At 38.9% G+C, this 13,909-nt stretch overlaps 1 protein-coding gene across 1 annotated transcript in view; it reads left to right on the top strand.

Moving 5' to 3' along the window:
* Positions 1-3,083: 3,083 nt before the first annotated feature.
* The window catches only part of LOC138111604 (formin-like), a 140,223-nt gene continuing 129,397 nt past the window's right edge, over positions 3,084-13,909 (top strand). The window contains exons 1-2 of the mRNA XM_069017687.1: positions 3,084-4,520; positions 6,639-6,756. Coding sequence (XP_068873788.1) covers positions 3,129-4,520; positions 6,639-6,756 — 1,510 coding nt within the window. The 5' untranslated portion in view covers positions 3,084-3,128. The remainder of the gene's footprint in view (positions 4,521-6,638; positions 6,757-13,909) is intronic.

Genomic DNA, 13,909 nt, shown 5'->3' on the forward strand with positions numbered 1-13,909 from the left:
TCTTTCATTGTCAGCTATTGAGTCCCTCAACAAAGGACTCTCCACTGGGCTGATAATCAGAATGTGAGAAGCAGGTCTTTACAAAAGCCTTATTTTAGGCTGGGAGTTTATGGACTGTGTGGAGAATTTGAGAGACTGGCTGACTCACTCATTACACTGAGTCAGTTTTTTGGCCATTTCTCCAGGCATATATATAGAGATGAGTTTCCTTGTTCATCCTAGAGCTCTAAAAGCTTGAAAGTTTCTCCACACTTCCTAGAGTTTATTACAAAAAGAGGTACATATAAAGCAGTATTTTCTGCAAGCTTGTGAGATTACCTCTGGTTTTATAGGGTATATTTCTGCTTCTGGATTTTTAATTACTCACTTTTCAACTTTGGGATTTCTAGCAACTCCATATATTGTATAACTTCAGCCTAACACTCAAAGCACCATCCTTTTCACTACTAATTTGGTCCTGGTCTCCTAAATTTTGTTGGGATGTTGTTTAGACATGAAGTATGAGATTCCTGTTTTAAGTCCACTTTTAAACTTAACTTTTCCTAAGTCCATTAAAATCTTAAATAGCTAAATAGTGGCTGTAATCACTAACCTATTTATAGGATTGTTACAGCTTTTTTATTACAGGGAAGTTTTATTCTAAGTGTGGGTTGTTGATATAAACAGATGAATAAATATTTTGGCATAATCTGAATCACTATGTTTAGTTTAAAAGGCATCATGAAGTTGTTCATATAGGTATATTTTTTGTTAGTGACTAACAAAACTATTCTTGAAAATATGATTTAATGTTTATCCATCATAACCCAACCCCAAATAAGTAGGCACATACATAAATAAGCAAGACATAACCATACAATTTATCAGAACAATGACCAATTAATCATGTAATTGAACATAAAAATAGATGTGCATTTACATGTAGAAAACTTTGGTTCAGTATTGTCACTTTGCCCCATTTATTTTGCCATAAAATGGAATTTAGAATTGCTTTAGATTTGCCTTCAAGAAATTTTGTCTTGGGGGAAATCACCAGTGCTGAGGTAGCTTCCTTGCACCTGTTTTGTAAATCCTGGTATTATAAGAATAGGTTGGCATAGGGAGTGATAAGGACTCTGTGTCTTGTTTCTTTATGTAGAGCTTCCTTTTGTGATATTAATCTATATCAAGCCTAGAAACCAGGGGAGCCATGATCCATCAGTTGTTTCTGACCTTGGCACCTGATGATTAAGCATAGTGGAGAAGCAAGTCTGGAGCATGCTAAGGAAATGCCAGGCAGCAGGGCAGAAGACAATGCTCTATGTTAAATCACAGATAAAGTTGGGAAGGTTTCCAATGCCCTTTGTCTATAGGTATGCAGGCAACCCTGTAATTGAAAAGGTGTCTGTAAGCTTCATCTGAGCCCTTAGTATTGCAATCTGATTTTCAGGAAACTTAGTCCCTGCAGGAGATACCAATGGCATTTGCTGTTGAGTTTATGATGTTTTATAATATGTTGAAAAGGCAAACCAATGCTTTTTGTACAGTTTACATTTTTAAATATTAACCCAAAAGCTAAATGTGTTGGGATACTTTGTTGTTGCTTGTTGTCTGTAATACTCAGCTATTTAGTAGATGTTTTTTGGTAATCACATACAGCGGTGTGATCTGCAGCTGATTTCCCTGTGAAGGACAGCTTTCCCCGTGCTGCTTGCTTAAGATTACTCGTCACAGCTAAATGGCTGACTGTAGAATGACCCTTTAACTTGTGTGCAAATCAAAGAACGGTATCCTTAATTTCTGAGGTACCCATGTGAAAATTTGATTTAAAAAATTTCTTAAAGGCCTGGGAATGAGAAGAATATAAAATCCTGAAGGTTTGCAGTCTCTGTAGTTCCAAAAAAAACAACAAAAAAAAGTAGCAAAAGTGGAGACTTGCGATGGAAACCTGACCCAAATGTTACTGACTTTCTGAATATCAATAGTGCTTAAGAGTATTTTGAACTTTCTCTATATGTATTGATAAGAAAAATATATAGTATCATAGGTTCAGTTAGAGAGTTTTGTAGATTTCCTTCAAGTGTTTTTGTTTGTATCAACTAAATAAATCTCACACATACAGCAGTACAGTCTATGAAATTATCACAGAATATGTCAACAGAGATTGTTCTGGTTCGGAACGATCCAAGGCTGGTGCCGTGCAGATGGACAAGGCTGTCCGATTTCTAAACAGTTAATTTGGCCCTCCTGGGCGCTGGCCGCTCTCCGCCGCCCAGCGCTCCCGGTCCCTGGGCGCGGCCGGAGTCTCTGATAAGTACCTGTGTGCACCTCTCAGCAGGAGCTGTGCAGAGCGAGGACAGTGGTAATATGAAACCAGTCTCGTTGGTTTTTGTTCATGGCCCTGGAGGCTGAAATCTGCATTCCAGATGAAACCTCCAGCAAATCGGAAGAGAGTCTCTTTTTTTCCTACTTTCCTCGGCTTCAAGGGCGCTCACCCGAGTTGGCTCTGCCCAGCCGGGCACTGGGGGTTCTGCAAGGGCTTCAGGAGGGGGCACGGGAAACTTCAGAGTCGTTAGCTCGGGTTTCCATTTGACATTTTTTGGCGATTATGGATTTACAAAAGAAGTTCTTTATCCGAGTGGAAAGACTATGCAAAGGAATCCGTCAGGAATTTTCTGCTGAAAACCACCCAGCGCTGGCGCACCGGGACAAGGAAGTAGGGAGCAGCCGCGGCGCGCTCGGCCCGGCGGGGCGGCTGCTGTAGCTGCCGGGCGCTGCGGGCTCGGCGCGCCGGGAGCCGGGGGCGCGCAGCCCGTCGGGGCGCGGAGCCCCGGGGGGACCATTGGCCGAGGCTCCAGCCGAGGTTAGTGCTGTGACAAACCCCTGTTGTGCGAGGGAACAAGTTCCAGACGCTGCCGAGAACTTTTTTTTACGGTGGGTCGTTCTGCTGCTCCCTTGGCGGAGCGGGGAGCCCCGACGGCCGGGGCGGAAGGAGCGGCGGCGCGGCCCGGCCGGGAGCGCGGGAGGCCGGCGGCCTGCGCGGGCCGGGCCGCCTGTTGCAGCGCCGGCAGCCTGAATGCACGCAGTGAGTGCTTGCTCAGCAGTCAGCAGCACGGCTGGAAGGGAACCTATTCGCTACTTCACGCAACATGGAAGAACATAATGGGATGCCTGACTGTAGTGAGCTTTTAGACCTGAAGAACACAGCAGAAAGCAACCATGACTCTCTCACTACATTTTCTGTGAAAACACTGTTCGGATTTACAACCAAGTTTGAATCTACAGGTCCCGAAGAAGAAACAGTGCTTAAAGCATTTCAACCTTTGCACAGCAATATAAATGCTCATGCTAACACCTGGCATGAGAGGAATGATAATGGTTGTAATGCGGACTCAGAAAATCAGCACAGCGTGAGTAGTACCAGTGTCCAAGCTGACCCAATGTCTGGCAGGCAAGCAGGCCTGGAGCTGGAGTTAGCTGACCAAAACGAATTACTTCTTCAGCATTTGAGGTTTGTTCAGTCTTCTTTGTCTGAACTGGACAGTGATGACAAGGATGCTATTCTTGTACAAGGTACTTTGGTTCATACAACAAGTGACACAGAATCGGACACGGAGAATAAGGATCTAGACACCGATGAGAACAGTGCAAGCAAATACGGGCTAAAAAATGCTGCTTTGTCTGCTGAGGCCTTGGACAATAGCAGTCAAAATAAGGAAGAGTCAGAATCAGAAGGGCACAGCAACAGTGGTGACACTGTGGATACAGATGACATTGAGTTACACCCACCATTCTCTAAGCAGCTCCCAAAAGAACTGGATGGTATTCTAGAGTATGACTCCAATGGAAAAGACAAAATGTTAATGGATGAGCAATTCACTCGTTTTCTTGCTACAGGGGAATGCCCTCAAGAACTTTCAGATGAAGAACAAAGACCTTCAGCTGATAATATATCACTCCAAAAAACAGCACTGGCTGAAAAGACTTTCCAGCTGCCTGCTTTCTTTAGTGGACTACGTGTGAGGAAAAAGGGACTAACCACAGAAGATGGGGAAACTGTTACAGAAATTAAACCAAGGGAGAATGATTTAGCTGTGCTTAAATTACGACAGCCTGTTAAGAAATCCAGTATTGCATCAGGTTTGACCAATAAAAAAAAATCATCTGAACCTAAAGCAAATCCCACTTTCCTAGAACAGCTCTCGCACTTGTTAAACATAGATGTCTCCAAGAATGAAGATAGAACTGAGGACTCTGGTGAGGGATCTGGGGAGACCGAGGACAGTGATGAAGCTCAAGAGAACAAAGCCTCCAGCAAAAGAGAGCCACGGTTTCCCTCTGAGGAGATAAAATCAAGCCCTGCTGAATCTGCACTGGATGCCTTTAAAGCTTTATTCACACGGCCTCCCAAGAAGGAAACAACTGCAGATCCTTCAGAGCTGGAAGCCCTAAAACGCAAAATGAGAAATGAAAAAGAGTCCTTGAAAGCTGTATTTGAAAGGTCAAAATCAAAACCTGGGGATGGACCATCAGACAAATCTGTAGGTTGAATTACTTTTTCTTCCTAAGATCTGGAAGTGGAAGGATAAGAAAATAATGTCTTGTTTAAATATTATTGGTGGGGACTTAAGATCAAAATGTCAGAATTGCTCTCTCCTTCTGGCAGTCTCAAATTTTGGATTTCCAGCCGAGGAAATCTTGGGGCTTGTTTGTCAAAATTTTTGATCATCTGCCGTTGTAGCAGAATTTGGCCACAACTGATGGTGACTGTAAAAGCCTCTCAATTAGATGTGAGAACTTAAAAATCAGTTTCTGATTTTAAAAGATACCTACATAACAGTTCTCCATATGCTAATTACAGCTTTAAAGCAGTTTGATGCTGCAGATATTTACTGTAATATTATTTAATAATTTCTCAATCTCACTCTGTTTTCTTTTGTCATTGTCTCATTCCTCACATCTTTCATTGAGGAATTTATTTTAAAAAGTAATATTTCATTTTACCTGTAGGAATAATTTTATGATAAGAGTTGATAAAAGAAGTTGTGGGTGATTTTCAGCTCAGTTTGTTGAGGACATAGAACCTGAAGTAATTTTTTTTTCTTGTTTACATGCATACAACTGGCTTTTCCAAGATTGATAAGCATTTAAACTTATCCAGGTGTAAGTTAGTGCTTTAAATTAGACAACTCAAATTTTTGATTAATATAAGTGTTTGCAACATTAATGCTCTTAGGCATATGGAGATGTAGTTAGTATGTTTTTAAGAAAAAAAAATCAATGCAAAGTTTTTATACAATCATAAATTACTTTGAATGTGATTTGAACTCTTTAATTAAATGAGTAACCTTTTGGTTGGCATTCCCCCAACTCAAAATTCTTCCATCACATCTTTGGCAGATGTAATCAGCCCAGGGGAGTATTGTTGGCTGAAGGGGGAATTACCTGAATAATTCAATTTTCAGGATTGGGCCTTAAACCTGAAGCTACTTAAGTTGATTTTCCGAGTTGGTTAAACTCTCTTTAAAAGTTTTATTCTTGCATAATATAAAAAAACATGTAAAAAATCTTGGCTAACACTTGGGTAGACTGATAATACCAGTTTGTAGTAAATTACCTCTGGGGACGAGAAAACAGGTATTCATTGGCTGTGGCATGTACAGCAATTGCAGCCTGTGTGTGCCCTTCCCATTCCTGGCGTGCTCCTTCCTGCTTACCCCAGTCGCTGTGCTGGCGTCAGCGTTCGTGTGGCTCACAGCAAACCTACTTGGGAAGCTCTCATCACACACAGGGAGGGCGGAGGCACAGGACTCAGCAGGAGTGGCTTTTATAAATGTCTGCTTAATGTCCGGTCTAGTGCAAATCTGTATTTTCTTAGGGCAAAGCCAGAGTCCAAGGGTCTAGTCTTTCCCTTCCTTCTGTGGGCCATTTATGGGGCCATTTCCATATAGTGTTTCACTGTTGTTGCACTTGTGTCTATGCAATTACTTGTAGTAACATGTTGTAAGTCTGATTACAGAAATATTGGAGATCTAAAAAAACATGCATTAAAAAAATCCCTCTATAAGAATACTTGTTTAGTGGGTCATTCCCCCTCCACCCCTTCCCCATTTAAAGAGTTACTTTGGCGTTCCAGTTGACAGTGCAGTCCTATTAACAGCTGCAGCATTACTTTGATGTGGCAGTATTACCTGGTATGTGGACTGAGCAATCTGCGGGGGGTGGGGCAGGAATTTCATAAACTATCTCTGCTTCCAGAAAATTATATTGTCAAATGATGTCTTAGGTGAATTGCTCTAATGTTTACTTGTAAGAGGAGCACAGATGGGTCTTTTCACTCTGGAGTAAAGATAGAGGAGAAAAAACATTACATTCATGACCACCTCGGTGGTTCACCAAAGCATAGACAGCTCTCCACAGTGATGTGAACAGTTTCAACTAATCATTGCGTGTCACATGCATGATGCTACTTTCCTCCTCAAAAATATTTTTCTACACTGATTTATTTGTGTCCCTTCCAACCAATTGAGCACTGTTTCAATCAGTAGAATGAGACAGATAATCTTTCTGGAGCACATGTGTAGAGCTGAGCATGGCAGTTGCTGTTTGGAATCAATTGATACTGCAGACTTTAATTTTTTCTTGCGTAATTTTAACAGCCTGACCTGAGTCCCTCAGAGCAAGATGACAAGACTCCAGGGAGACTCCAGACTGTCTGGCCGCCACCAAAAGCAAAGCATGAAGAAGTAAAAGTAGGATTAAAGTACACAGAAGCAGGTAAAACAAAGAGGCGAAGCATTTACTGAAATTAGTTTCTGACATTTTTAATCTTGTTTAATACAGAGATGGTGATAAGTCTCAGTATTTTCTTATCTGAAAAAACAGACCTTATGTTTTGTATGTGTGGTTTACTGCTACTTTTTAATTCAGCATCTGATTGTTAAATGTAAATGGCTAAATACGTGTTGAAAACTACAAACGTGCAAACGTACAAATTTGTGAGGAAAGGAGTGGGTTTTTCTGGTTAAGTTATCCATTTCCAGTGGGATTCTGTTCAAGTGAGTGACAGATTAGTGAACGCCTGGCAACATGACTGCCTTTTCTGATGCCTTGGTGCAGGGGGCAGCTCCCTGCTGAACTCTGGTCTGGCTGCAGATTTTCTTCAGGTACTGTCCAGAATGTAAACAATACCATTATTGCAACATGTGTATGAACAGGGGAATGCTCATATCCAGTCAGGTCACTTCTATAGCTAACCACATATATTGTCTTGTGCAAGGGTATTGAAAGGATATGTCCAAAGTGCAGTGCTAATTATCAGATAAGCTTTCCGCAGAAAAAGTATTTCTTGGGGTTTTTTTGTTATTTAGATATTTACATAGCATACTTAAAAGGGAGAAAGTGATTATTTTAGCCACCACAACTCTGGTACAAATTTATATTCTTGAATATGAAACAGTAAGTCCTCGATATTTAGAAATTAACCATAAACTGAGGAACAGTCTGAAATATTAAAGCACAAGACAATAAACCATCTCTTCTTCAGGAACCTGCAGATTTTAGAAAATACCACCTAAAAAGTGTTAAGTGGAACTTAAAAAAAAAAGCTTTTATACTACTTTGCTGTGAGAAATTGTTCAGGGTAACGCTATATGGTTCTTTCTAATTCTGGTGGGTATCCATCTGACCTTGTATATGAGAAACAGTACTCCTATTTGTTCTATCTACTGCTTTTTATTGCTTAGTTTTTCTCCCTCTCTTTTCAGTTTTCTCTGCTTTAATCTTTCTTTTTTTGTAAAGAGGGAATAATACTGGAAGTGTAAAAGTTGTTGGAAGATTGAGAAAACTTGGTTTTGACAGAAACAACATTGTTCTAATATATAGAATTGAATTTAATGTATAGAATTGAATTTATGGTGCATCTGATTGGTCTAAAGGGTGAGAGTCTGTCACTTAGATGACCAGGACAGGTATTCAGCTGTTGGCAAGTTCATGTTACTCTTAGGTTTTTATTATAGGCTATATGCTTGCTATATTTAATTTTACCTAAATAAATATTTTTCCTTCTAATGACTGTAATAATCTGTGGCGAAACATATGCTTAAAGAAAGAAAGAAAAGAAAACTGAATTAATAAAAGCTCCAGATTCTACTACTTGTAGAGAAATTAGGTCATTGCTTTCTTGAAATTTGAATAGGAAAGACAGACTGGCTTAGAGCCCATGTAAATTGTTACTCTTGTTACTGTGATATTTTGGGTGGCATTGTCATCAACATGTTGATGGTTTGTTTGCTAAGTCAAATTTTTATAGACCAGATTCTGCAGTTCATTAGTTGCTCCAGCGTCTGGCAGAGGGATTTGAATGAAAACAAACCACTGGTGATTCAGCTGGGATGGGGATGTAAGCTGTGCTTTTAAAGGAAATAGGCAAAGACTATGTTTGCAACATACATTAAGACTGCAGTAAAGTTATAGGTGTGCCTCAGAGATTGGTAGGTTTGCTTCTTTCAGCTACTCACGGATGCCCGGAAAGCAGTTGTAAGTTGTACATGATGGATCACTTACACTGGCTTTTCTGAGGACTTGTGTGACTGTTTTGAAGTGTTATGCAAAGGAATAAATATATAGAGTCTCCTACAAGTGAAACAAGGTACTGTTCATGAGTAGTGATGATAGATTAAAAGAATGGGGTTTGTATTCAATGTTGGTCTTATTGCTGGGGTTTGTGGGGTTTTTTATGAATAGGAAAGTGGCAATATAGCAAAACTTATAAATTCACTATCTTCTCTGACAGTAGTAGGTACCTTCAAAGTGCATGTGTATACTGGCATTTCCCCTCATGCCCCTTCACATCCAAAATTCCCTTCCAGCCACCAATACTTTAGAAGCTTCTTGACTCCCCTCTTTTAATAGGTGAACTTCTTAAAAACAAGCTGTAATGCAAGTTAATCATCTGCATTATTTAAACTGGCTGGTCTCAACCAGAAACCCTATTTCTTACCTCAGTGTCTTGTCCAGACAACTAAGATCAAATGAAAAATTCTTGATCTCAGAATGGAGTTCAAAAACTGTGTGTGGCAGGGATGTTTATGATTCCAATCTTCCTCCACTGATGTTTCCTGAATAGATGAATATCTATACCTTAAAAAATGCTGAAGTGGTTCGTTTTATTAACTTTCAGTCAACAACATATGTTGGTGTTTTGATTTCTGTGATCAAGAGTTTCATCTACCAAAACAAGAGGAATTTATATAAAAACAATAATAAAAGGATAAATTATTAGGTAAGTATTCATTTAGCACAGCTTTATTTTAGGCTTAGACAAAATATATGTTCAAATCCAAGGATAAATTTGTCTTTGTACTTCTAACAGGCTACACGAATATGTACATATTTTATGAGGTAGCATAGATTTTTTTTTCATTTGTCATGATAAAATAGGATTTAAGTAAGACTGAAGAACTTGAAAGTTGGAATAGAGTAATCTCTTTTGCAATTCTACATTGTGTCTTTGATTTACTTTCTTCATCACCATGCGCCGTGACAACTATGACAGGAAGGCAGGGATATTGAGGGAGAGTATCCCTGGCTTTTTGATCTTTTCTCACCTCCTTGTCATGTTTTTCCTCATTGTTCTTATTGCCTAGTGGAAGCAAGAAATTCAGGCTTAATTTGGCTTACGCAGCAGACATCACAATGACTCATAGCAGCTTGGAGGAGTAGCTAACTCCCTCCTGAGGCTCATAGTCTGGCTTGATGTGTGGGAAACCAACTGAAAAGCAAATGGACATAACAAGGAACACGTGTGTGAGGCTGACTAGGCCTGCTAGGAATATTAGAAGTAAAAGAAGTTAGGGATAAAACTGAGCATCAGGTTTTATTCATGCATTTGATAACTGTTTGTGCAGTCCTAGTATTGTCTCCTGCAGTATCTGAATCTTGAGTTTTTAGTTTTGAATTGAATGGATGATGTTACAATATTTTGGTTTATCTTATGTTTTCTTAATTCTTTAATTCCTATGTTTCCACAGAGCAAGTGACTGCGTTGTCAACTGGCTCTCTGTAATTAGCACAAGCTGCTTGCATGATTCTCTAGAGAAATTGGAACTTCTTTGAAGTGTGTCTAAAACAGCTGAAGTCCAGAAAGTCTGTAGTACATTAATGTCCTGGAAGACTAGAAAAAGGATATTTTAATTTATGGTTATTCCATGGAAATAATTTCCATGGAATCAAAGACATTTCTGTGCATATATTTTTGGTTCTAAATTTCTGTTCCTCTGCTTTAAGGGTTTTTTTTTGTTTTTCCTCCATAATTCTCAGGGAGACTTCTCACATTTTTAAGCATTAATTGTGACAGAAGGGTAGATGTGCCAGCCATTATGTGTGGTGAAAATATCTAGCCAGAGAGAGGAGGCAAATTCATGTCTATACTGAAGAAATTAATCTGTGATACTGCATCACATTGAATCCACACATAATGAATATCTCAGCTACTGTGTATGACTAGGTCAGCACTTGCAAAGAAGTTTAGACATGGGTTTTGCAGCTCATAAAACTACTTATGTTTGAAGAACAGTCTCCACATTAAGGTGATACAGATACACAGATTCTGCTATTCCTATTAAAAATACCATTTTAGCCTTCAGGATCAAACTAGTTCTCTTATATACAGCAGAGAGAGTTTAGTCTTTTGCTTAGCAAAACAGAAATGTAAAAAGTAATGAGAAGTACATTGACATTCCTTCTGGAGAAAACGTTAAAAAAAGCCACTTGAAACATTAATTCACTTAGTGAGGTTTTTTTCATTTTCTCATTCAATGTTTTCTTTTTAATTCAACTGTCTGTACTAAATTTAAAAACCTCATTTTCTCCCAGTCTGTCTGTTTATCAGCCTTAAATCTGCAGTGAGGTAATGGTGTCTCTATGGTGCCACAATTTCTATAACAGAGTCTGTGATGATGTAAGCACAATTTTCAGGGTACATAAGAAAATCAGGAGGTGTCTGAGAGAGCTCTTACAACACAAAAATGTCTGGGTAAGTGGTGAATGAAATACAAAATAGTGGCAGAGAAACCTCTGCCACTATTGCTAAGTCTCATATATATCAAATCTTTGATCCCCTATGCTCTCAGTTCCCAGCAGCAAAATAGCTTTATGGCCATGATGTAAATGCAGGGAATAACCAGCTTATGTGAGAGAAAGAGAGGCATAATGGTTGGCACAAAAGGATGAAAGATAAGAGTATGATTTCTTATCTTTCTTTGGCATAAGCTTCCTTTGTGGCCTTGAACAGTTTGTCTTTAAAAAAAAACAATGCTTGATGTTGTTAAGTGTCCTGAAGGAAGTTTTTGTATCAGTGGCTACCAACAGTTGGTTTTATCCTAAGTAAAAAAAAAAAGATTTTTTTTTGTAATTTCAGTTTATTTGGTTTCATTGTGGTGTTCAGGGTTTAGTTCTGGGATTCTATTATAAATTTTACTGTAGTGAATTAGATCAAGCAGCAGTATAGCAAACAGCTTCAAGATAATGCTTTTGCATTGCTTCAAGATAGTGCTTTTGTGATGTAGTGGTCACTGATCAATTTGATGTGACCTCAGAGTGCATAAAGTTTTTGTAAATTATTTTATTACATTTTACTGCATTTATTGTGCAGCATGACAGGTGCATGTTATTTGGTGTTTCATAATCAGACAGATACACTAGAATGTTTTGGAGAAGCTGAGGGTTTTATTACAAGCCAGATTTTTGTAGCCATATTATATTCTAGAGTAACAATGAATTTTTTTTCCCTTACTTATGCTAGCTAAAGCTATGATTTTATGGATTTAGAAGGTATTGGGTATAATTCTGCTTGGAAATCTGTGCAGCCACAGACAGGTTGTACATGTGCTGATTACTACAGCACTTTTCCAAATATCTTGGAGAGCTGTGGGCTAAGATTTAATTTGAAAATACTAATGAAAACCATGCTCAAAAACAATCAAGCAACAAAAATATCCTTTGCTTTCCTCTCCCCACCTCAGCTGATACTGTCATTCATACTGTGCCTCTTGAGACAGGAACGAAAAGAGAGGCACCTGTTGATGATTAATATTTGTTGTTAAGATGTTTGTGTTCCATTTTCAGTCCTTTAGCTGCATTTTGGAATGGCTTCAGGAAAGATTTGGGACCTTTCCAAGCTTCAGTTTATCCATCCGTAAAATTAGGATAAGAATTCTGACCTATTTTTCAAGTCAGATAAAATGCCCTTTCTGTTTATAAACTATTAGCATTAGATAGAGATGCAGAATAGGAAAGAGTATTGACTTTTTAAACTTACATCTTAAAAAAAACCCCAGACTAGCCCCACACTTACAGAATGGTAACTGTCTGTACCTAAAGCCATGTGATAAAATGTTCATGCCTTCCCATACACTGAAGCTTATATTTTCACAAGGTGAGGGGGAAGAAGAGTTAAGCTCCGTTTTTTCAATAAAAATCCCTGCTTTATTTTTGTTATGCGTACTCTCTGTAGAAACGTAATTTTAGGAGACCTATTGTTTTTGAGTCTGGATGCATGTTTTGCAGCAGATGCCTGACAAGGACAGGTTTTACAGTGTCCAAAGCCCTGTCTGGATACACACATATGTGTAGCCATGGATACCAGCGTGCTTAAGATTCACATACAGAGCAGCTTCAGTCCACTCAAAGTAGAAAGCTGATTTCTGAGTTTAATATTTTCCTAGAGGGAAGATTAGTCTGTTGCCTGAATATAATAAAGGCAAATAGTGTGATTTCTTTTACTGTAGTTTTTATTTTGAAATGTAGACCCCACTATGGATCTGAGCAATCTAATGTTGCAAAGACCCAAAATAGTCACAGGGTTTTATGAGACGATTGTTGTTATATAATTAAAATACAGTGAAAGAGCAATTGTGTATACAAGAAGAATGACTTTGTATTTTATTTCCATGGTTCTGTTTCAAAATATATGAAGCCCTTTGTGTAACAGAAATGTCTCTGAGTTTTACTGAATTCCCTTTCCTGTTCTCCAGTCTCACTGTTCACGTGTTGTGATGCTTTCTGAAAATTTGCACCTGCATTTAGAACTGCTCTTTGTCTTTCTTCTTAGATGAATTCAATATCAGCCCTGCCAAGTTTTCTCCCTCTGCTATGGCACAGACATGTACTTTTATCAGTAAAAAACCCAACCCTATTTATTGTGCATTTCTTAGTTTTGCATATATCGATGTTCTAAGTTTGACAGCAGTTCTGAACTTGAGAGTTGCTGAGACTGTACCGGGGAAGCAGCGTGTCTGTGTGTGTGGGTGTTTATTTTCCCTACATTCACCCACATATGCACCCACGTTTGACTTAAGTATGCACCTATACTGCATGTGTAGTATACATGCATTCTCAAGGTATACTTACTGTATATAGCATACAGTGGTTGTGGTGGTGTTACAGATCTGGAGTAAGTACTTTGTGTTTGAAATTTGTGCTAAATGAAGTCGGTAGAGTCTGTAATTCATCAAAGAAAATCTGTAATAAATCTGTTCCTCATGTTTGCTGATAAAGTGTTACTTGTTTACCATATAGCATTGGTGAACGTGGTCCTGTAATAGATTGGTTTTGTAAATACAAAGTTGGATGTTTATTGAGAAAGAATTAATATTGAATGTCCCCAGCAGCAGCACCTGTCATGTTGCCTTTCTGGAAGGGTGAAATGACAAGCGAAACTATTCATTCTGCTATTAGGTAAATGAACTGTAACTGTAACCCCTCACAGCTGAGGAATGGCCAGGCAGATAAGTTTCTCAGGTGACTGCTTTTGAATAGTGCTTTATACTGCGTTGCAGTCAGAAAGAGGAGTAACTATTTTCCTCACTTCTGTAACAGGCCATCAAGGGGGTGCTTGTTTTCCTTAGGAAGCTGGTTTTCTGTGGATACA

The sequence above is a fragment of the Aphelocoma coerulescens genome, chromosome 5, assembly GCF_041296385.1.
Source record: "Aphelocoma coerulescens isolate FSJ_1873_10779 chromosome 5, UR_Acoe_1.0, whole genome shotgun sequence".
In the NCBI taxonomy this organism is placed as follows: Eukaryota; Metazoa; Chordata; class Aves; order Passeriformes; family Corvidae; genus Aphelocoma; species Aphelocoma coerulescens.